At 42.7% G+C, this 24368-nt stretch overlaps 1 protein-coding gene across 5 annotated transcripts in view; it reads left to right on the forward strand.

Annotated features, from left to right (window-relative positions):
- Positions 1-24368, forward strand: part of fancc (FA complementation group C) — a 51275-nt gene that overhangs the window by 12385 nt on the left and 14522 nt on the right. For all 5 annotated transcript variants that reach the window (XM_055920195.1, XM_055920194.1, XM_055920191.1 and 2 more), the window contains 7 exons: positions 17292-17399; positions 17590-17654; positions 17746-17910; positions 18525-18681; positions 20954-21009; positions 22586-22685; positions 23449-23524. In XM_055920195.1, the coding sequence (XP_055776170.1) occupies positions 17292-17399; positions 17590-17654; positions 17746-17910; positions 18525-18681; positions 20954-21009; positions 22586-22685; positions 23449-23524 (727 nt within the window). The remainder of the gene's footprint in view (positions 1-17291; positions 17400-17589; positions 17655-17745; positions 17911-18524; positions 18682-20953; positions 21010-22585; positions 22686-23448; positions 23525-24368) is intronic.

The raw sequence follows: 24368 nt of genomic DNA on the forward strand, positions 1-24368 counted from the left end.
AGAGTCAGGACACCCGTTTAACGTCCCATCCGAAAGACGGCACCCTATACAGGACAGTGTCCCCAATCACTGCCCTGGGGCATTGGGATATTTTTTAGACCAGAGGAAAGAGTGCCTCCTACTGGCCCTCCAACACCACTTCCAGCAGCATCTGGTCTCCCATCCAGGGACTGACCAGGACCAACCCTGCTTAGCTTCAGAAGCAAGCCAGCAGTGGTATGCAGGGTGGTATGCTGCTGGCATCAATCTACACACAATACCCCATAATGACAAAGCAAAAACATTTTTTTTTAAATGTTTGAACATTTATAAAAATAAAAAAACATTTACATAAGTATACAGACCCTTTGCTATGAGACTCGAATGTGAGCTCAGGTGCATCCTGTTTCCATTGATCATCCTTGAGATGTTTCTACAACATGATTGGAGTCCACCTGTGGTAGATTCATTGATTGGACATGATTTGGAAAGGCACACACCTGTCTATATAAGGTCCCACAGTTGACAGTGCATTTCAGAGCAAAAACCAAGCCTTGATGTCAAATGAATTGTCCGTAGAGCTCCGAGGATTGTGTTGGCACAGATCTGGGGAAGGGTACCAAACAATTTTTGCAGCATTGAAGGTCCCCAAGAACAGTGGTCTCCATCATTCTTAAATGGAAGTCGTTTGGAACCACCGAGACTCTTCCTAGGGCTGACCGCCCGGCCAAACTGAGCAATCGGGGGAGAAAGACCTTGGTCGGAGAGGTGACCAAGAACCCAATGGTCACTCTGACAGAGCTCCAGAGTTCCACTGTGGAGATGGGAGAACCTTCCAGATGGACAACCATCTCTGCAGCACTCCACCAATCAGGTCTTCGTGGTAGAGTTGCCAGACGGAAGCCACTCCAGCCTGCTTGGAGTTTGCCAAAAGGCACCTAAAGAACTCTCTCAGACGATGAGAAACAAGATTCTCTGGTCTGATGAAAACAAGATTGAACTCTGTGGCCTGAGCGCTCAGGACCTCAGACTGGGATGAAGGTTCACCTTCCAACAGGACGACAACCCTAAGCACACAGCCAAGACAACGCAGGGGGGTTCGAGAAAGTCTCTGAATGTCCTTGAGGGGCCCAGCCATAGCCCAGACGTGAACCCGCTCGAACATCTGCAAAGAAGAATGGGAGAAACTCCCCATATATAGGTGTGCCAAGCTTGTAGCGTCATACCCAAGAAGACATGAGGCTGTAATCGCTGCCAAAGGTGCTTCAACAAAGCACTGAGTAAAGGGTCTGAATACTTATGTAGATGTGATATCTACAGTTGAAGTCGGAAGTTTACATACACTTTAGCCAAATACAATTAAACTCAGTTTTTCACAATTCCTGACATTTAATCCCAGTAAAAATGCCCTGTCTTAGGTCAGTTAGGATCACCTCTTTATTTTAAGAATGTGAAATGTCAGAATAATAGCAGAGAGAATGATTTATTTCAGCTTTTATTTATTTCATCACATTCCCAGTAGGTCAGAAGTTTACATACACTCAATTAGTATTTGGTAGCAATGCCTTTAAATTGTTTAACTTGGGTCAAATGTTTCGGGTAGCCTTCCACAAGCTTACCACAATAAGTTGAGTGACTTGTGGCCCATTCCTCCTGACAGCTGGTGTAACTGAGTCAGGTTTGTAGGCCTCCTTGCTCGCACACGCTTTTTCAGTTCTGCCCCCAAATTTTCTATAGGATTGAGGTCAGGGCTTTGTGATGGCTACTCCAATACCTTGACTTTGTTGTCCTTAAGCCATTTTGCCATAACTTTGGAAGTATGCTTGGGGTCATTGTCCATTTGGAAGACCAATTGCGACCATGCTTTAACTTCCTGATTTGATGTCTTGAGATGTTGATTCAATATATCCACATAATTTTTCATCCTCATGATGCAATCTATTTTGTGAAGTGCACCAGTCTCTCCTGCAGCAAAACACCCCCACAACATGATGCTGCCACCTCCGTGCTTCATGGTTGGGATGGTGTTCTTTGGCTTGCAAGCGTCCCCCTTTTTCCTACAAACATAACGATGGTCATTAAGGCCAAACAGTTTCATCAGACCAGAGTACATTTCTTCAAAAAGTACAATCTTTGTCCCCATGTGCAGTTGCAAACCGTAGTCTGGCTTTTTTAAGGCGGTTTTGGAGCAGTGGCTCCTTCCTTGCTGAACGGCCTTTCAGGTTGTGTCGATATAGGACTCGTTTTACTGTGGCTATAGATACTTTTGTACCTGTTTCCTCCAGCATCTTCACAAGGTCCTTTGCTATTGTTCTGGGATTGATTTGCACTTTCCGCAACAAAGTACGTTCATCTCTAGGAGACAACGCTTCTCCGTCCTGAGCGACATGACTGCTGCGTGGTCCCATGGTGTATATATTTGCGTACTATTGTTTGTACAGATGAACGTGGTACCTTCAGGCATTTAGAAATTGCTCCCAAGGATGAACCAGGTCTAGGTCTACAATTTTTCTTTCCTTGGCTGATTTTTGGGGATTTTCCCTTGATGTCAAGCAAAGAGGCACTGAGTTTGAAGGTAGGCCTTGAAATACATCCACAGGTACACCTCCAATCGACTCAAATGATGTCAATTAGCCTATCAGAGGCTTCTAAAGCCTTGACATCATTTTCTGTAATTTTCCAAGCTGTTTAAGGCACAGTCAACTTAGTGTATGTAAACTTCTGACCCCCTGGAATTGTGATACAGTGAATTATAAGTGAAATAATCTGTCTTTAAACAATTGTTGGAAAAATTACTTGTGTCATGCACGAAGTAGATGTCCTAACCGACTTGCCAAAACTATAGTTTGTTAACAAGAAATTTGTGGAGTATTTGAAAAACAAGTTTTAATGACTCCAACCTAAGTGTATGTAAACTTCCGACTTCAACAACAGCATTCAAAATGCACATTTGTGGCCTGCTGGAGGTCATTTTGCAGGGCGCTGGCAGTGCACCTCCTTGCACAAAGGCGGAGGTAGCGGTCCTGCTGCTGGGTTGTTGCCCTCCTACGGCCTCCTCCACGTCTCCTGATGTACTGGCCTGTCTCCTGGTAGTGCCTCCATGCTCTGGACACTACGCTGACAGACACAGCAAACCTTTTTGCCACAGCTCGCATTGATGTGCCATCCTGGATGAACTGCACTACCTGAGCCACTTGTGTGGGTTGTAGACTCCGTCTCATGCTACCACTAGAGTGAGAGCACCGCCAGCATTCAAAAGTGACCAAAACATCAGCCAGGAAGCATAGGAACTGAGAAGTGGTCTGTGGTCACCACCTGCAGAATCACTCCTTTTTTGGGGGTGTCTTGCTAATTGCCTATAATTTCCACCTTTTGTCTATTCCATTTGCACAACAGCATGTGAAATTTATTGTCAATCAGTGTTTCTTCCTAAGTGGACAGTTTGATTTCACAAAAGTGTGATTGACTTGGAGTTACATTGTGTTGTTTAAGTGTTCCCTTTATTTTTTGGAGCAGTGTATATTTTTTTTATTTAATATACATTTGCAAAATGTCTAAACTGTTTTTGCTTTGTCATTATGGGGTATTGTGTGTAGATTGATGAGGGAATTTAAAAATCTCTATATTTTAGAATAAGGTAGTAATGTTACAAAATGTGGAAAAGTGAAGGGGTCTGAATACTTTCTGAATGCACTGTATATATGCGTCAGGCTACTAATTATACAAGTAGTTCCTATTATATTTGAAAATGTAAATAAAATTCGCTAGCCTATACTTGTAACTTTGTAGCGTGTGCTGCACAAGAGTCCGATGTTCTCTCTGTTTTATCATGGTTTGAACAATGTGCTTAATTCCAGTCCATATAATACAGTACAGTAATACAGTTCACACTACTATTCTACTGGAGCTAGTTGAATGTATTTACCCAAGAGAGAAGATACCTAGCTACATCTATGGGTGTTTATGTTTTTCTGTTGTGTGTAATGTGCAGTAGCCTGTATCATATACGCTACATGACCAAATGTATGTGGACACCTGCTCGTCGAACATCTCATTCCAAAATCATGGGCATTAAAATGGAGATGTTGGAACATTGCTGCGGGGACTTGCTTCCATTCAGCCACGAGCATTAGTGAAGTTGGGCACTGATGTTGGCTGATTAGGCCAGGCTCGCTGTCGGCGTTCCAATTCATCCCAAAGGTGTTTGATGGGGTTGAGGTCAAGGCTCTGTGCAGGCCAGTCAAGTTCTTCCACACCGATCTCCACAAAACATTTCTGTATGAACCTCGCTTTGTGCACGGGGGCATTGTCATGCTGAAAAAGGCATGAGCCTTCCCCAAACTTTTGCCACAAAGTTGGAAGCACAGAACCATCTAGAATGCCATTGTATGCTGTTGGGTTAAGATATCCCTTCACTGGAACTAAGGGGCCTGGCCTGAATCATGAAAAACAGCCCCAGATCATTATTCCTCCACCAAACTTTACAACTGGCATGCATTCGGGCAGGTAGCGTTCTCCTGGCATCTGCCAAACCCAGATTCGTCCGTTGGACTGCCAGATGGTGACACGTGATTCATCACTCCAGAGAACATGTTTCAACTGCTCCAGAGTTTTACACCCTGCTCCAGAGTTTTACACCCTGCTCCAGCCGACGCTTGGGATTGCGCATGGTGATCTTAGGCCTGTGTGCGGCTGCTCGGCCACTGAAACCCATTTCATGAAGCTACCGACAAACAGTTATTGTGCTTCCAGAGGCAGTTTGGAACTCGGTAGTGAGTGTTGCAACCGAGGACCGACAACTTTTACGTGCTACACACTTCAGCACTCGTTCTGTGAGCTTGTGTGGCCTACCACTTCGCGGCTGAGCCGTTGTTGCTTCTAGACGTTTTCACTTCACAATAACAGCACTTACAGTTGACCGGGGCATCTCTAGCAGGGCAGACATTTTACGAACTGACTTGTTGGAAAGGTGGCATCTTATGACGGTGGCATGTTGAAAGTAAGGCCATTCTACTGCCAATGTTTGTCTATTGAGATTGCGTGGCTGTGTTGTTGATTTTATAATTCTGTCAGCAACGGGTGTGGCTGATATAGCCGAAGCCACTAATTTGAAAGGATGTCCACATACTTTTGTATATATAGTGTATGTAGCCAATTGGATAACAGCAGTCATTTGACATTTTATGGGCTTGAGCTAATTAAATGTCTTTAATGTAGGGCTCATAATATGTATTTAATGTATGGCTCATCAAGCTCATATAGCATCAGGCTTGAATTTCCCATCAAAGCTCTAATCAAATCCATACACAGGCCTATTTATATGCTTTTTAATGCTTTTGAATGACACTTCGGGTTTTGGAGGGAAATTCCGGGTTACCCGGAAGAAAAGGGATTTATTCTAGGAATGAAACAATTGGAAAATATTCAACCCTAGCCTGAGCTGTTTGAACAGCCAGTTCGGGGCTTTCAACACATCAATATCTCTGACAAAGACAAGTAGTGATGATCAATCTCTCCTCTACTTTGAGCCAGGAGAGATTGACATGCTTGTTATTGATATTAATCCTCAGAGTACATTTAAAGGCCAGCCGTGCTCTGTTCTGGGCCAATTAATTTACCTATGTCCTTCTTAGTGACACTTGCCCATATAATTGTGCAATAGTCCAGGGGATATAACGGACAGGCTTAATCATAACAATAAACAGGTTAATAACAAAATGCAATTAGTGAGAAGAGCGAAAATCTATTTTTATCTTTGCGTTTTAAAATAATTAGAAATAGGCATCTATTTCCTAGGCTATTATTTATTCCATTTCCATGATCATTGCATAATAAATTCCTGACCTTTTCTGTGATGCTTTCATACTCACGAGGAAGTATAGGCCTACAACAAGGATACCATTCATCTCATCTCTCATTTAATTGGACCCACTTCACATTAGTAAATAGATAAGCTATTTCAAGTATTTTGCTCTACGCCATCCAATCCAGAGCACAGGTCATTAATGGTGGTACAGACGGTTGTAGGTTACTTCTGTGCCTTATGTCTGAATACTGTAATTTCAGATTTCTCGAGTAGACAATCTTGCATTTAAACACATAATCCTTCTTTACATAACCACTGCAGAATTACGTTCTTCAACTTTTTCAGCCATGATGGGTTTCATATTCCAGAAGTAACCATAGCCTACAACAAATGACCATGCACATCTCTCATGTAATTGGGTCTATTAGATACTACTGTCTACCACTGTAAGTAGACAGAATTCGGGCAGTGCAGTATATGTTCGAGAAGAAGTAAATGCAAAATTGTAGGCCCTGTTATTTTCAAATGGTCTGTTTACAGGTCCACTGCAATTAGCAGTTGTTGTCTTCCATAAACTTCTTTTCTGTCAGATGGCCAAGGTCAACAGGTTGCTCCTGATTACACACAACAGACCAGAAAATATGATGTACTTTGGTAATCGCTGAGCAAACTGGACTGGGATCTACAGTTGTCTCAGCTCAACCACTGGGGTTACTGTGGAGTGAGTTTGGCGGGTGAATGTAGCAGATGGGGATCTGTGGTAATGCACTCCTTAGCCTGAAGTGGCAGAGGTCCTGAGTTCGAGTCTCAGTATGAGCTGAATCAGGGGGAAGCGGTATTCACTAAGCAACAGGGTTCGTACAGTCATGAAAATCCTGAAAATGTAATGGGAATTTAAAATGGTGTTTTCCAGGCTTGGAAAAGTTTAGGAAAATTATAAAATCTGAAAAGTAATGGAAATTACTGTTAATGTCATTTATTTAGGAACATTTTTAAAAATATTTTATCAATCAACTAAAAATCAACATATCAGCGAGGATTGGAATGACACTTTACCACGCCTGTGTTTGCACGCATTACCTGCATGTGTGCTAGACGAGTGGGCTGTTGCTCAAGGAGAGAGAGAGAGACAGTCGGACATTGCAGCAGGTAGGCCTAGCCTATAAAATTTGATAGAGAACAAACCAACTAGGTACCCTCTAGTTAACTGTTTAGCTATTATTAGCATGTATTCATGTTTTCATCATGTCCCAAACAACTTTCCACCGACACTCGTGAATAAGGCCGAACAAAGTTGATTTACTTTTTTAAACAATTCATATGATTCATTTAAATGATTATTGTTGACAAAAAGAACGATTCACTTCCTCATTGTATTTGTTGGGATTTGGTTTGTTTAACATTTCTTTTTACTAATTCATAAAAAAATGAACAGCTGAAATGTCTTGAGTCAATAAGTATTCAAACCCTTTGTTATGGCAAGCCTAAATAAGTTCAGGATTAAAAATGGGGTATTGTGTCTAGATGGGTCAGAGAAAATATCAATGTAATCCATTTTGAATTCAGGCTGTAACAACAAAATGTGTAATAAGTCAAGGGGTATGAATATTTTCTGAAGGCACTGTAACTCAATGCTAGTCAGCCTGCAAGCTAAACACTTCTAAGATAAATACAAAAAATGTGTATAACTAACCGAAGATAGACGACAGCCTGTTGTATCCAATGGGAACGAATGAGTCATAGTGGGCAGAACAAGCAAGGAGGTGGGCCGAGCCAAGCACGAGCTAGCGAGATCCTATTGGCACGTTCTAGAATTAATTTGCATATTCCATTAGGGAACACCTACTCTGTGAAGTGCGCGTGTGCAATAACTCAATTCGCCTTTGCACTCCTAAACAACAACGTTTTTGGAAACGTCTACAAATCTTAGTCCACTCTGTTCTTAACCGATTCTAGTTTTGGGAACAGAAAACTATTGAGATCAAATGTTTTCATCGATGAGAGAATTTGCAGAATGTCTGCCAACATCCATCTTCAACAACTGCCGACCACTTGACTTCCTCTCACTACCATATTATGTCCCGTGTGGCTCAGTTGGTAAAGCATGGTGCTTGCAATGCCAGGGTTGGGGGTTCGATTCCCACGGGGGACAAGTACGATAAAAAAATTGTATGAAAATGCATGCACTCACGTAAGTCGCTCTGGATAAGAGTCTCTGCTAAATGACTAAAATGTAATGTAAATAAGTGGAAACGCCAAACGGATGCTTCACAATTATACATCCGGTGAAATATTTGTCTCATTGTCTATCTGTGATGAATATGATTGAAAACAATTTGTGGGCTTGCTTCAGCTGAATAAAAAGATTTGTAGCCTACCATAGCCATTTATCTTTAATATATTGAATGAGTGAATTATTTCAAAAAGACATAAAACTTATTTGGTTGTAATGTTGTAATGTTTTACATCAAGGGTGGTCAACCATCCTCCAGGAGAGCTACTGGGTGTGCAGGCTTTTATTCCAACCCCCCTATAACAAACCACATTTTAGACATGAGCTGCTCATCAAACCTTGATAAACTGACTCTGATGTGTTTGAGCAGGGCTTGATCAAAAAGCCTGCATACCCAGTATCTCTCCAGATTGAGGGTGGACCACATGTGTTTTACACCGTTGCCTAACAGGTATTCTTCTTTGGGAGGTTGTGTCTTGCTCAACGACAGGGGATGGAACATGGGATCAGAGAGCAGTCTCCCAGTGTCGAGACACCGCCAACTGTTGGTCATGAAATTCCATCTGTCAAAATGTGTATGAACCCTGAACCAAGCAGCGTGTCGTCCTTTACATTAACTTCCTGATCTCCTACTGGTCAGTTCAAGATGGGTGCTATGTGAAAACGTAGTTTTCTTTCCCCTATGTCATTATAATCACACGTAATAATCATTCATCTGAATGATATGATGGCCGTAATATGCTTGTAGCCTCTTCGACAGTGTTGATGAAATACGGACGCTATAGGTGGGTTGGAAAAATTACATGCTCGCAACACACGTTCTTCATTGTAACCACATGTAACAAATAATTGAGGTCTGGTTCGAACTTTAGCAAACACACTGGCGTGAAAATGGCCACATATCATTGTCAACATCAAATTTGTTCACTTAGCCTATCTTACTTCCTAATTTCTTTCCCTCTGCTGTCTATTTTCTCCTTTCTGCACCCTGGTCAAAAATGGTGCGAGCCCTAGCAAAGTCAAAATTTTGGGACTCTGGTGCCCCCATTTTAAAATTGTCATTACAGCCTCTAGGTGATCAATGCCAATGTGGGAGAATTTCTTGGGTTAGAATTCAGCGGAAACACTGGACACAAGGAGGACCTTAGCAAGGGCCGCTAGCTGAGTGTGTGCTGGGAACACGTCACAAATTCCACTGACAGAGACTCCTGTCACATAGCCTGCATCCTCACTGCAGACAGTCAGAGAGCGAGCAAGTGGTTTGGAGGATTGAGGAGGTGTTTCGGATAATCAAGTTTTTTACATTTTATATAAAATACATTCCAGGTGACTACCTCATGAAGCTGGTTGAGAGAATGCCAAGAGTGTGCAAAACTGTCATCAAGGCAAAGGGTGGCTACTTTGAAGAATCTCAAATATAAAAACACCTTTTTTTGGTTACTACATGATTCCATATGTGTTATTTCATAGTTTTGATGTCTTCACTATTTTTCTACAATGTAGAAAATAGTAAAAATAAAGAAAAACTCTGGAATGAGTTTGTGTCTTAACTTTTGACTGGTACTGTATATCAAATATTGAAATTCAATTTTCTATTAAATTGAAATAGAATTCAATTTATGCAATTCAGTTTCAAATCATGAAATATAAGTTAATTTATGAATTCAAATTCAATATCTAAATACAAATAAAAAAATACTGAATTCAAATAGTTTCTTTTGGCACTTAAATCGCTCCATAACTTTGACTTTCTAAGCCTATTGAAGTGATTTTTGGTCAAATGTATTTTTAATAGAACTTCTCTTGCCTGTAGTCCATTTCTTCCCAAATAAGAAATGGCTTATTAATGTGCTTGATTGAGTCTCTGGGTTAGTGCAAGCCTTTGTTCCCCAAACCCTAAAACGTGTTTTGAAAAGCAAATTAAATGGCTTCAGCATGAATTTTCACCCTTAGAATAGATGAAAGGCAGAACTTATATCAGCTCTAGTTACTCCTTCTTTTAACCTGAATGTACAGTGTGTTTTTAGAGACAGAGAAAGAGCGAGAGAACGAAGAAGAAAGGATTCGAGGGTTTTCAACTTTCACAGGGTTCACACAGATGGCTTACCATAAACAATACTGAACCTTCACATTTTGCCAGATTAAATGTGTGTGTGTATTCTTTTGATTAATTTTTCATCTAATAAAATGTCTCGCTAATTAAAACAGTGCTTTTAAAGTAAACTTTTAATTTGCCAGATGTTTTTTGACCTATAAGAGGGGAAGTGGGGTGAGAGGCGTGTGTGTGTGTGGTGAAGGCATGATTTGTTGCCTTACAGTACTTTCTCACATAGTGCACAGCCTTTTTCCTCAGCCACTCATGACTTATAATGTGAGAAAGAGAGTGAGGGAAAGCTCTTGTATGTCTTCAATAGTTTTGTAATCATTAGAGACAGAAAAGTGGTTGTGTTAGATGGAGAGTGACAGTCACACAGTTGACTAGAACCATCCAGTAGAGTCTGACTGGAACCAGAACTAGAACCATCCAGTAGAGTCTGACTGGAACCAGAACTAGAACCATCACGGTAGGGTCTGACTGGAACCAGAACTAGAACCATCCAGTAGAGTCTGACTGGAACCAGAACTAGAACCATCCAGTAGAGTCTGACTGGAACCAGAACTAGAACCATCACGGTAGGGTCTGACTGGAACCAGAACTAGAACCATCCAGTAGAGTCTGACTGGAACCAGAACTAGAATCATCCATTAGAGTCTGACTGGAACCAGAACCATTCAGTAGAGTCTGACTGGAACCAGAACCATTCAGTAGAGTCTGACTGGAACCAGAACCATTCAGTAGAGTCTGCCTGGAACCAGAACTAGAATCATCCAGTAGAGTCTGACTGGAACCAGAACTAGAACCATCACGGTAGGGTCTGACTGGAACCAGAACTAGAACCATCCAGTAGAGTCTGACTGGAACCAGAACTAGAACCATCACGGTAGGGTCTGACTGGAACTAGAACCATCCAGTAGAGTCTGACTGGAACCAGAACTAGAATCATCCATTAGAGTCTGACTGGAACCAGAACCATTCAGTCGAGTCTGCCTGGAACCAGAACTAGAATCATCCAGTAGAGTCTGACTGGAACCAGAACTAGAACCATTCATCCTTGTGATGCTATGTCTTATGCTGTCTGGCCTGGAATGCAGGCCTGCTTTCTGTTAGCTCTCTTCTCTCTCTCGCTCTTTCTCTCTCTTTCTTTCTCTCTCCGTGTCTCTGGCGTCGTTGTTGTTGTCTCTGTGTCTGTAAAGGCTCTAGCCACCCAGTCTCTGTGTCTGTAAAGGCCCTAGCTAACACTGATCAGCTGCTCGTATGGCTCCAAGGCATCGTCTAAATTAGCGCTTTGAGCCCAATGTATGAAAATCTCTTTTGGTTTTTACAAATAAAGTTATTATTATCAGCATGTTATTAAATCAGAAACTTTGGGTCATCTCTGTGTGTGTGTGTGAGCCCAGCATTTGGTACTGTGTGAAGTGGTGAAGGAAAAGGGAGGAGTGGCAGTGCTCTGGAGACCCAGTGTATCACAACTCTCTCATTATGGGACCCCCTCTCCTTCTCTCCATCTCATCCTTTCTTCTCTGCCTTCCTTCTGAACCAAGCCGGGCATCCCTGTCTCTTCCACATCAGAGTGGGTATAGTGTTTGATGGGTGCTGGTGGCTACATAGCTAAAGGCTTTTTGAAGGAATACTTAATTCATTTTTCTCATGGTGTTCTACCAAAGAGATGGGAATATGTGACCGACCGCCTCGATTCGGTCTTATGTAGCAAAATTTGAAATAGTGTTTTTTTTTTTTTTTTTTACATTGGATAAAAGTAGAGACTCAGAGCTAGAAAATCGTATATCATACACTACAGTTGAGGAAAAATGGGAAAGTAATTTTGCTTTGAATGTTGATAAACTTGTAACCTCACTTTTGAGAAAATGTCCCTTGAGTGTTTTGGTACACCTACTTTAGAGCTCTTCTTTGTCTACACCCATTCAGCATTGTTCACACCCTCTAAAGCCTTAGCCCCACCCATCTCTTTAAGGATCCACATGTGAGGCCATGTACTAAACAACCAAAGGTTTCAAGACTAAAGGCTGGTTTGTACTACGGGCGTGTTTGTAAATTTAATCTTGTGTGCCAGAGTGTGCTCAGAGTGCGCTCTGGGCGTTTGTAAACGCAGAGCGTTGTCAGATTGTCTGTTCGTAAATTCAGAGCGTTTCGCTCTCGGAGCATTCAGAGCGCACACTGGACACTCTGGCCGAGGAGTAGGGTTGAGCCGATCGTTCTGACCTAACAACAGCAGTCAAGCACCCAAGCTAACTGGCTAACGTTGGCTAGCTTGCTAGCTACTTCCAGACACATGAGAGAACACCTCACTCTGACTATTTTACTCGCCCTAGCAGAGCTGGTTAGGCTGTTATCATGTTATCCAGAGCGTTTGTGACTGCAACTACTTTTTTGCCAACGTTTACTGACACCGGCCATATACAATGGGTGTTGAGCGTTCGTAAATTCGTCAGTTATTCTGCGCTCTGGCACACTCAGAAAAGAGTGCTCTGAAATTGGAGTAGTTAGCCAGAGTGAATTTACCAGCTACGTCTATCGACAGTTGTTGCAGTGACATCATTAACATTCTATTGAAATGGTTACTTGCATAGAGTCTTTTGGTTAGACATGTAGCTAGCTAAACAATAAACCATAATCCCAACTCATAACGTTACTACCTTGCATGAATCAGCAGGTAGCTAACCAACCAGGTTCAATGTTAGCTAGCTAACATTAGGCTGTAATTAGCAATGCAAATAGCTCTGAGATATGAATAATATAACTACACAGATCATACACGTAACGTTAGCTAGCTAGCTAACAGTACACTAACTTAAAATTAAAACGACTTTCTGACAAAATTAGAAACATGTCATATCTGAAAATGTAGCTAGCTAGACTATCTTACCCGTATACATGGATGGGTGCTTCTCCTTCTCTGTCACGGATGCCATGGTTGCCCTTAGTTTGAAGATGTAATCCAGAGACAGGTGTTTATACAACAGCCTTCCGTGTGTTCTCTTATCGACTCCGTCTGCATATTTCCCATCAAACGCCAGCACTTTCTCCTTAGCTATCATACTCTAATTCCACTGATTTCGAAACTCAGTCCTCCAGAAAGTGTAGAGCAGTAACACTTATGCAGTTCTATAGTAGGTGATATCTTAAAAAAAAAAAAGCCCAGTAAGAAAGGATAACCTACACATACTGACCAGCTCATGTTATAGACAGAAGCATGCTACATGGCAGGTCAATCCAAACTCATCTCTCGGCATGTCCAGCCCACTCATTATCTTAGCCAATTATGGATGGTTGTTGTCTTTTTCTGTGGCTAAATCAACTAGGCTCGTAATTTAACAATTGTATTCGTATTTACAGATGGCATACAAGTTTGTTATTAAGCACATGAAAGTTCACATGTTCCAGTAAGCATTTCTGCCAAAAAACAAATTTTTTATTAAAAAAAAGAAGAAAAGTTTACGTTCAATTGTCTCCTGTGAAGTAGTGACGCGCAACATACGCCCAGTTTCCTGAAACGAGTCACATATAGTATGAGAGGGACAAAGTAACTATTTGGACAACAAAGTACTATTCCATGCCTATTTCACCACCTCCTCCCTATCCTTTCTTCAGCTTACTCTCTATATCCTGCCGTCCAGCTAATCTCCTTCTCTCTTCATCACTATCCATCGGTGTAGTGGGAGGGTATACGCAGGTATACGCCATATACCCACTTATTTTTCAGTGGGAATTGAGTATACTCGCTGCTTAATCCCCACCGATACGTATCAAAGTAGTGATATTGGAGGTATACAGCGTATCACTGAATAGGGCTGATGGAACAGATCGGAATGTTTAGCTTAAAATGTTGATAAACTATTATTTCTTCACATTTTAGGCGCAGCAATGTACGCACGGGGGTAGGCTTACGCGTGAATGAGCCTAAATGTAATTTGCGGGAAAACACTGTTCTAAAATGGGAGCGGTTTTATGGACAGAGATGGAAATATCCATTAGAAAGAGGGGGGATTTAAAGATGCAAGGAGGATCATGTCTTTTGGCTGATAGGCAATGGAAGAAAGTTTAATGAAAACCAATAGCCTAGAGCAAGTGAACATATGAGGAAGTCTATCAAAAATAATTGCCTCCACCCTTCTATGGGATTTTGGCTATAGACTACTTTGAAGCAAGGTAAGACATGCCTCAAAATATGAAGTAAAATGTTTCAAACAGAATATAGCGATGCTAATGATAGGCCTACTCGTCTTCTGGTAGATGGAAAGGCTTTCCCTAAACCCTTCTCTATTAAACTGTCTACCTGTCAGAATGATATCATGATTATTTGCATCAATCTAGTGGCCATTTTTTTTGCAAACTCCATCTCATGTACTACAGAAATAATGCAAACCAAACAACAGTGCTAGGTGCCTGCACACTTGAATTAAAGGGTAACTACACAAAAAAATTAACATTTTTAGATTTCTTCCCCCAGACCTCAAAAGTGGTCTCGTGATGTGGTTTAAGCATTGTTGTGGACTTGGAACATATTTTTTTGTTGTTTTTCTGTAAAAACAAAGTGTGAATTTGAGAACGAAAACTGAAACTGGTGAATTTCTGACTCATTTATCTATTTCAATAGTTGGCCTACTATTAGCCTACTTGCACAGTACCGCTTGGATTGGCCTGATTTGTGAAAGACCAATATGTGATTTATAATTTTAGAGTGTATGTCACTGTTTCTCATAGATTTTCTCACACAGGACGCTTTTCCTTCCCCGGGCTGGCTGCTTGGAAAATGTTGGGCAAAATTAGAGTATTCTCACTTCTCCAGACACCACTACATCACTGTCACTATCTGATTTCTCTCCCTCTCTCTCCTCTCCTTCTCTCCCTTTCTGCTCATCCTCTACCAATTTCACCATAGGCAGTACTTCAGTCTCTTAGGGGTTTTGGAGAACTCGATCATGACTTTGTAATTGTTAGCAGTAGTCAAAGAATCGCCCATCAAAACCATCCCAAGTCCTTGCACTGTTTTTTCTTTCTTAATTTTAGACTTATGGAGGGATTTCTGTTCGCCAACTGTACGTCCGTGCCCCCAAGACCAGCTTAACTACACACTTCAAGAAAAATAACAACTCAAAACATTTGCCATCCATCCATTTTGTTCCTCTCCCTCATCGTCCCACATCCGAGAGTCTGACTGGAACCTTTTTTCCCTCGCTCTCTTTCTCTCCTTCACCATTCCATTCCTCTGCGCTCCCCACTAACCCACACTGCCCAGCCCTGGGTTGTATGTGTGTGAAACCACAGAGCCCACTGACTGACTGGCTGCCTTTCTCTTCAGGGCTCTTAGTCCTTCCCCAGTCTCCTTCCCTTCCTCTCTCTCTCCTTCATCTCACATCTTCTGTTTCCTCTCTTGTCCCACATCTTGTCTCTGATCTCCAGTCTTTTCTACACACACACACACACACACACACACATGCACACACACTTTTCTACTAATATACAGTTGCTACTCACCAGTAGTCCTCTATCCATAGTGTTTCATCTTGCTCTTTTGTACTTTTGAATGAATTCAAGGCTCCAGTCATGAGGATGTACTGTATAGAGGATGTACTGTATAGTAGCTGTGATCAAAGTGAATAGCTGCAGAATGTTCACTCAGTTATTGTTGTCAGGTGAAAAGGTCAAAGTTGAAGGAGGAAAGTGTGACCTCCACACCACCACCACCACCACCAGCGTATTGGCTTTAGCAGCACCCTAACCGAGGCCTGGACTTAGGGCTTACCCTTCCAGCACTACCACATCTGAGAGGGCTTAGCATTAGATCAGTGCATCAGCACAGACTGCCTCACACTGTACAGTTGACAAAGGGCCGTATGTATCAAGCCTCTAGGATCAGGTGCCCCCCTCTCCATGTTGTCTTATTCATTGTGATTTAAATGACAAAACTGATCCTAAATCAGCACTCCTACTCTGAGACGCTTGATACATTTTTACCCAGCGTTAGAGGAAGACTACTGTGGGGGGGCTCTACCGTGTTACTATGAGGCTGTGGCATGATGGCTAAGTCAAACTTGTAACGTGTGTTTGAGACACAACTCAAGACACACACATAATCAGAGTCACAGAGTGAAAAATAATCTCATAACTAACACTAGCCCTACCCTAGGCTACTTGTTCTGTTTCAATGTATTTTCTCCTGTTTGGTGCCTACTGAACGGGCCCCAGGTGTTGTTTTCCTGTGTTGTCCAGTGAGGACTAGGTAGGACCTAGAATGGAGGATAAGGGCCAGTGTTAGTTATGAGATTATTTTTCATGCTGTGACTGATTTCTAAATGTTTGGTTTATTGGTGTATAGGAGACCCCCTCTGAAATATGCTTGTTAAAACCAGGGCCCCCGTAGAAGAATGTTCGTTTCTGAAGTGGCTCATATGTTGTCCATACATGCGCTCTCATGTAACCACTGGAATGCCTTTCTTGTCCACATGTGGTTGGTATGATATGATACCATATGATCATGCTATGTACTCATTAGCTTTGAAGTTGTAGACACACACACAAACACTATATCAGGTTAGTCATTTATACTGTCAAATGTATCGTTAGCCCACATGAAAAAAATACTACAGTTTACTATAGAATACTACAGTACTTACTATAGAATTAACTGAAGTATACTGTAGAATGCTATACTACCCACTGTAGTATCCCTTGATCATGTGTAGTAAAGAATGTTGTAGTATACTGCAAAATACTATAGTAAATACTAAAGTATTATCCGCAAAAACACTACACTTTTTTAACTACAGTAAATTCTACAGTATTTAATCAGCGTGTATCCTGCCCATTCCCCTCCCCATATCGCAGTTTGTGCCATAAGTGAGAAACCTAAATGCCGAGTATAGACCATATTGTTTTCCCTACAGGTTATAGTTCAGAGCAGAAGCTCTGAACTATCCATTCAGACCCCTGTCCTACCTACCTATATTATGGAACATTTAGTATATAATAGTTTTATTTTACTACAGTATTTATACTACAATTAACTAAATACTACAGTATACAGTACACTACAGTGAATACTACAGTAAAGTCGATTAAAAAACGACAGTGAATACTTAAGAATGTATACCATAGTATACTATAGTATTTTTTTCATGTGGAAGCCTACTGAACATTCTCTTTCCTCACAGAATTTGTTATGTCAGCTTGCTACAGAAGAAGAGGACAGTACAACACATATGTTAGTGAAACATATGGGCCTGCCACCAAAGGAATACAATCTAAAGGTTCTAAGAAAGGTATGAATGTTTGTTGATGTTCTCGCACATTTAATGAAGGATCTTATTTAAAAGGTCATATTCCATAATATTTATTTACATAACTGTGTTGTAAGTGCTCCCGCATATGTGTCTATGTATGTATGTATGTATGTATGTATGTATGTATGTATGTATGTATGTACTGTAACTTGTCCTTCTGGCTGGTCAGATGGTGTGGTTGCTAGTGGAGGAGGTTGGGGAGAGCTGCAGCAGTTTGGCTGACCGTAACCCGAGGTACTGCGTCTGTTCCTCTTACTCTCCACCACCTGCACTGTCCCAACTCTAGCTCGGTTCTGTTCCCCTGATATCACCTCATTTCCCCCAGGTGTTCGTGTGACAGCGTTCTTGCTGCATCAGTGGCATGTGTCCCCCTGGTCACATGTCCTGAGACTGCTCCTCTCATTGGTGCGTTGCTGCAGCGGCCGGTGACCTGCGATAAGGCAGCCCTCAGCCAGGACTTCCTGGATGCTGTAAGCTCCGCCTACTCCAGGTAAGGACGTAGGGTGTGAAAACATTCTCCAGCGGCTTAACCCCGCAGTGTTTGGAGCTCTGAAGGAACCAGAGAGCTGGAAGTGTGGAAAACAAGAATGCTAGTGAACACAACCCCATCATGCAGTAGTCTCTCTAGACAAACTGGTTGCTTCCGGGCAATGTACCAATGCTCCAGCTTACACCTCTGTAGAAGTTCCGGCGTCAGTTGAGGCAGAGAGGACGAGTCGGAAATGGGGAGCGCGTCACCGGTAACGTCACTGCCGTATGCGCTTGTTTGCCTAGCTGACCATGAGCACAATTCCCGCCTGCGTTTTATGCCCCGCCTACCCAAACTTGTTGGGAGAGTTCTGTCTGAAGATGAACCTCCTGGGAACAAATGTTTTTCCCCTTTCAAAATGTCAGAGAGAAGCTCAGACATTCTCCCCCAGACCTTCTGCCGTTGCCTAGCTTACGTTGCTCCAAGGTCTGGGATATCCGATACTAATCATGCCGCGATGTCACACTCCCTGAGGCTTGAAGGAGTGTCACCACCGGGCCAACCACACTGCTTCATTCAGTACATCTTGTTGACTGACAACTCACTGACCTTCAGTGTGAATGTGTGTGTTGCAGAAAGTGTGTGTCTCTGGAGGCCCAGGCAGTGGTGTCTCTGTGGTGCCATAACCTGGCCAGCCTAGAGGGGGCAGTAGTGTCTCTACTGGACTCTGTGCTCTCCAACCCAGCCTCCATACCGCACAACCTAGAGAACACCATCACTCACTCACTACTGGTATGTATTTTGGAGTAGGCAGAAGTTACCTCTAACCAATGATACAGGGTCAGATTTGTCCCCCCCCCCCCCCCCCCAATGGTAAGTAGAGAATTAGGGGAAGAGTAATATGATCCTAGATCTGTGGCACAGGAGGTTGGTGGAATCTTAATTGGGGAGAACGGGCTCGGGGTAATGGCTGGAGTGGAATGGTATCAAATATATCAAACACATGGTTCCGGGCCATTATTCTGAGCCGTTCTCCCCTCAGCAGCCTCCTGTGATCTGTGGTCAGGGGCGACTTCTACCTCGACCGAGACGGAGAGTGATTGGGGCCCTACAGTGTACACGCAGAAAAGCACAGCATCTACAGTATAGGTGTACTTTAATCCTGCAGCTTTCTCCATCTCCCCCTTCTCATATGGAGTTAAATCTAAGCTGCTCATCAGGTATGTTGGAGAGAGGGGACTTCTGTAAACAATTCTCTCTCTGCATTGTGTGTGTGTTTATTTACACAAACTACTCCTTCGCCCATCCCTCACTCCATCTCGCTCTTCATCCTGCCTCGATCTGTTTATTTACTCTACCTCATCCGTCTGCTGATTGGCCTGTCGTTATCACGTTGTCGTTTTACACACACACACACGCGTCTTCGACTTTGTTTGTTCGAGTGCATCTGGTTGGCTGCGTCTGTCATAACTCGTTAACAGCGAGGGAGGCTTAGGTTGTGTTTTAACTTAGCCTTTCTGTTTGTTTGGATCATGGAGACATGTAGAGGTTGTGCGTGTCCCGTGTGTGTGTGTGTTTCCGTGTGTGTGTGTGTGTGTGTGCCCGTGCGCCCACGTGTTTGTTTGTACGTGTGTGTGTATGAAAGCCGTAGGAGCTGACTGGCTCGCCTCTCTCCCTCAGTTGTTTAAACTGCAATCAAAAATGGTAAATAAAAATTTGTAGCACATTCTTGTTTGAGCTCTTTCTCCCTCTTCCTCCCCCAATAACAATGCACAAGGCCTTCCTGGGCCCGGCTGGGCTGCCAACAACAGGATGTTTGGTGCGTGCTGTAATTGAACCTCCTTAATGTGTTAGTGGAAGGTATGGAGGAGGACGCTAGAAACGCATCTGTTTTCACTATGGGAAACCATCATCCTTCAATCACACACACATACGCACACTCACACACACCTTTTATATGGCTCCAGGATTGTCGTATTTGATCTCTCATTTGTTAAACTGAGCGCAGTGGAGAGGCGACGTACTGCATGAGAAATATGTATCACGATTGATGATGGGAGTCCGAGGATGGGAAGTCCAGTGTATTGAGTAGGTCTTTGGTAGGATGATGCAATGACATAATATGAACACTAGAGGGGGCTAGTTACTTTTACAAAGACCACTTCCCATTCAGTATCTGCTACAAGTTTAGACACAGTTCTAGGATCAGCTCATCCTCTCTAAATCTTCATCAACCATTGGTGGAATGGGAGGTAAAACTGACCGTAGATCAGTGGCTAGGGCAGTGTCACTACTCTTGCCTCTCTGCTTCCAGGGTTGGAGCAGAGCATCAGTTAGGCTGTCTCTAGCATTGGCCTCGCCAACCTTTTACCTTACAACCTTTGTGTCCCAAATGGTACCCTATTCCCTATGTAGTACACTGCTTTTGACCAGAGCCCAGGGGTGGGGGGTGAGATGGAGGTTGGAGTGATGGTGGTTGGCGTTGGGATGGGTCGACGAAGTTCTGCAGGTAGTTTGAAATAGGCAATCAGCATTTTCCCACAGATTATCTCGCTCTCTTTCTTTCTCCCTCCTTCCCTCCCTCTCTCATATAGGATCAAAGCCCAGGAGAGACATGTGGTCTTCCTATATGAAGGGTTATTGCTATGAGAGGAACAGAAGGTGGCATGTTTTTACTGCCTTCTAGCCCAATCAAGGGATTGTAGGGAGCATAATTAAGGTTGTTCTGGGGGTAAAAGATGCATGGAGAGGACGCGAGGAGAGAGAGAGGCACGCATGTACAGTGCAGCTGTTGAATGTTTTCGCCGGGGCATTTTTAAAACGTGTTAAATCGAAAACAGATGATGGCGCACTGCATTAGGAGATGGCGAGAAAAGAGAGAGAGAGGGAGAGAGAGAGACGTATATTGGTAAACTAATGGTAAGGAACAGCGTATGAAAATGGGGAAGTGTCATTTTGATGAGGGTAGACGGCGCAACAGTGACACCAAGTGGTGTAAGAGATGAATTGATCCATACAGGCGACTCCTGATATGTAACCATGTTTGTGTTTGTATGTGTTTCAGCCTAAAGCCTGCTCCCAGCACAGCTCCATATTCTTAATAGTGAACGACATCGTCAGGTGAGCCATTGGGACGCTTCATTCACACAAGTGAATAAAGTAGATATACAATATTCCTACTGTAAACAATTTGATTACTCACTGATGTGTATATGTGACCGACCGCCCCGATTTTAGATTTTTTTTTTTATACATTGGATAAAAGTAGAGACTCAGAGCTACAAAATGGTATAAAGTACACTGCAGTTGAGGAACAATGGGAAAGTAATTATGCTTTGAAAGTTGATCAACTTGTAACCCCACTTTTGAGAAAATGGCCCTTGAATGTTTTGAGACACCTACTGGAGAGCTGTAACCCTCCCCAGCCACATCTAGCTAAGTGGATGGGTCACTATTGTCTAGACATGTTTATGAAATACAATAGATGGCCGTAGTCACCACCAGACACACCTGGACTTGATGGGTCATGTAATCATCTGGAGAAGTGGAGTCTTCTGTTAAGACATGTAGCTAGCTAGCTAAACAAAGAACTGGAATCATCCTAACTCATACTACTACCAATACAAACGTTGTCATAGCTGTAGTATGAATTTGCAGGTAGCTAAAGCTAACCAACTAGGCTCAATGTTAGCTATCTAACATTAGTCTATAATTATCAATGCAAATCGATTTCTGATTCAAACAATATTACTACACAGATCATACACATAACGTTAGCTAGCGAGCCAGCAAGCTAACGTTTGCTAGCTAGCTAGTAGTACACGTTAACTTGCAATGAAAATGACTTTCTGACTAAATTAGAAACGTATAATATTTGAAAATGTAGCTAGACTCTTAGCCGTATACATGGATGAACGCTTTACGGCAGACTGGAACCATTTAACATTTGTTCGTAGCGACATCTTGTTCTGCCAGAGTTGTGTCAAGTCACTCCGGTTCACACTGACTGTGGCGTGTGCAGAAAGTAGCCCGTCACTTTTTTTCTGTCGAAAGTGCTGCTAAATTCAAGGAATCAATGTCGTTGAGAAAAGTAGTAAAACTTTTGTAGTTCTCGATGGCTAACGTTATATCTTTCTAAAACAGAGCGGTAGAAAGGACTATCAACATATACTGAGCAACTCACGTTATAGACAGAAGCATGCTACATGGTAGACCAATACAAAACATCTCCTGGCATGTCCAGCCTATCCATTATCTCAGCCAATCATGGCTAGCGGGAAGGTTCCTGACTTTTTCCATGGCTAAACCAACTAGGCTCGTAATTTAACAATTCTATTTGTATTTACGGATGGAATACAAGTTTGTTATTAAGGCACATGTTCACATGTTCCAGAAGGCATTTCTGATATACCCTGATGAAGACAGCTTTGCTGTTGAAACGTTGGATATTACATTTTTGCATCTGAGCTCCTAGAGTGTGCGGCTCTCCTTTATTTTCAAGTTTTCTACTCCGCTAGCCAGCACCTCGCCTAAATAGGTGTGCGTTTCTTTTTCTTCCAGAAGGCATTTCTGCCAGAAAATGCATTTTGATCAAAAATAAATGTTTATGTTCAAATGCCTCTACTGTGAAGTAGTGACGTGCGTCATAAGCCTAGTTTCCTGGTAAAGGCTAATTGTCCTGCTCTGCTCTGTGTAGGTCCATGCTGGTGCAGGTGGAGGGGAACCAGACTCTGCTCTCTCTTATCCACACCTTCACCCTCTGCTTCCTCAGGGAACTGGCAGCCCTGCAGCCTCAGGTATGGAGGCTCCTAAACATAGAAATATAATTCATAGAATGGCCTTGGAACCTCTAGGCAATTTGACTGGTAAAGTCATGGGTGCACTCAAAATGGACGCCAGTCCACCCATTATGGCATCATTGACTTGAATTGGGCTACCCATTCTAGGGGTTCTGTTTCTGTGGTCCTAAGCAGGCACAAGTCATAGGTAGCCTAGACTACAACCACGACTATAGGGTGTGTTACCTGAAAATATGACCTCCATCTCAACTCTCAATAACACATCAATATACATACCACCCCATACTGCACCACCAAACACACACACACACACACACACACACACACACACACACACACACACACACACACACACACACACACACACACACACACACACACACACACACACACACACACCCTTATCCCTTAGCTTCTACAAATCATGAGATAGAGCTCACCCCTATTTGAACTGTACAGCCAGCCACACCTTCAGGCCCAGCTATAGGGGACCTCCATCCATACGATCTACAGTGTAGTCAGTTCTCTAGGACACACATTCTTTATTGTCCTCTTTCTGTTCTAGCAGTGCGAAAGCCTTGCTCTTTTTCAAAACGTTCATTTGACAGTCTTTAGGTTGGTATGTACAGTTGGGATTTTTAGATGTATTGCATTGTTGTCTTGCTAACTCGACTGGAGGGCTCTGACAATGTTCTGCATTGTATTATTGGTTAACTTTGTCTGTTGCCTCTTACCTGTGTGTGCGCGCGTCTTGTTTCAGGAGTGTGTGTCCTTGAAGGCCTTCTTCCCACACACACCCCAGAGCTTACTGGCCCCTCTGCTGACCCATCCTTCAGGTAGGATGCGTGTGGGATCTCTTATGTGTAATCATTTCACCCTCTGAGTGAATGAATGGCTTTCTGTGTCTCACCAATCAATAACGGTTACTTATAACATCCGTGTAACAGCTACATTAAAATCAGTAAGTGATTAACATTTTTACATTTGAGTAATTTAGCAGACTCTCTTATCCATAGCGACTTACAGGAGCAATTTGGGCTACGTGCCTTGCTCAAAGGCACACCGGCAGATTTCCGCTTGGGGATTCAAACCAGCGACCTTTCGGTTACCGGCCCAACGCTCTAAACCACTAGGATACCTAATATAGTACTTTGAAAAAAGTAAAGTAGTTACTAATTTTCATTATTCCTCTCCATCATCAATACTCACAAGACCATATCAGTAACTGAGCTTTATCCTCGGTTACCCTTTACTCAATATATCTGCTTTCATCACAGTAATGTTTAAAGTGATCAAGATCAATCTCTACTGCGCTTGGATATTGGTCTATTTGTGTAGGGGAATGTTTCATCACGGAATGATACACTTATCCAAATCTGCCAGAGTAGTCTAGGCTATACCTGTATGAGTATGTTGAATGTTCTAGGATGTGAGGTAGCCTAGCGGTTAGGGCCAGTAACCGAAAGGTCTGGTTCGAATACCCGAGCCAACGCGGTGAAAAATCTGTCGATCTGCCCTTGAGCGAGGCATTGAGCGAGGCACTTAACATCATTTGCTCCAGGGGCGCCGACCTACTATGGCTGACCCTCTAAAACAACTCATTTCACCGCAAAGCAACTCATTTCACTGCACCTATCTATTTGTTTCTGAGGTATGTTTAAGTGTGTGGCCAAACCCAAG

Source organism: Salvelinus fontinalis, chromosome 4 (assembly GCF_029448725.1).
Source record: "Salvelinus fontinalis isolate EN_2023a chromosome 4, ASM2944872v1, whole genome shotgun sequence".
Lineage (NCBI taxonomy): Eukaryota > Metazoa > Chordata > Actinopteri > Salmoniformes > Salmonidae > Salvelinus > Salvelinus fontinalis.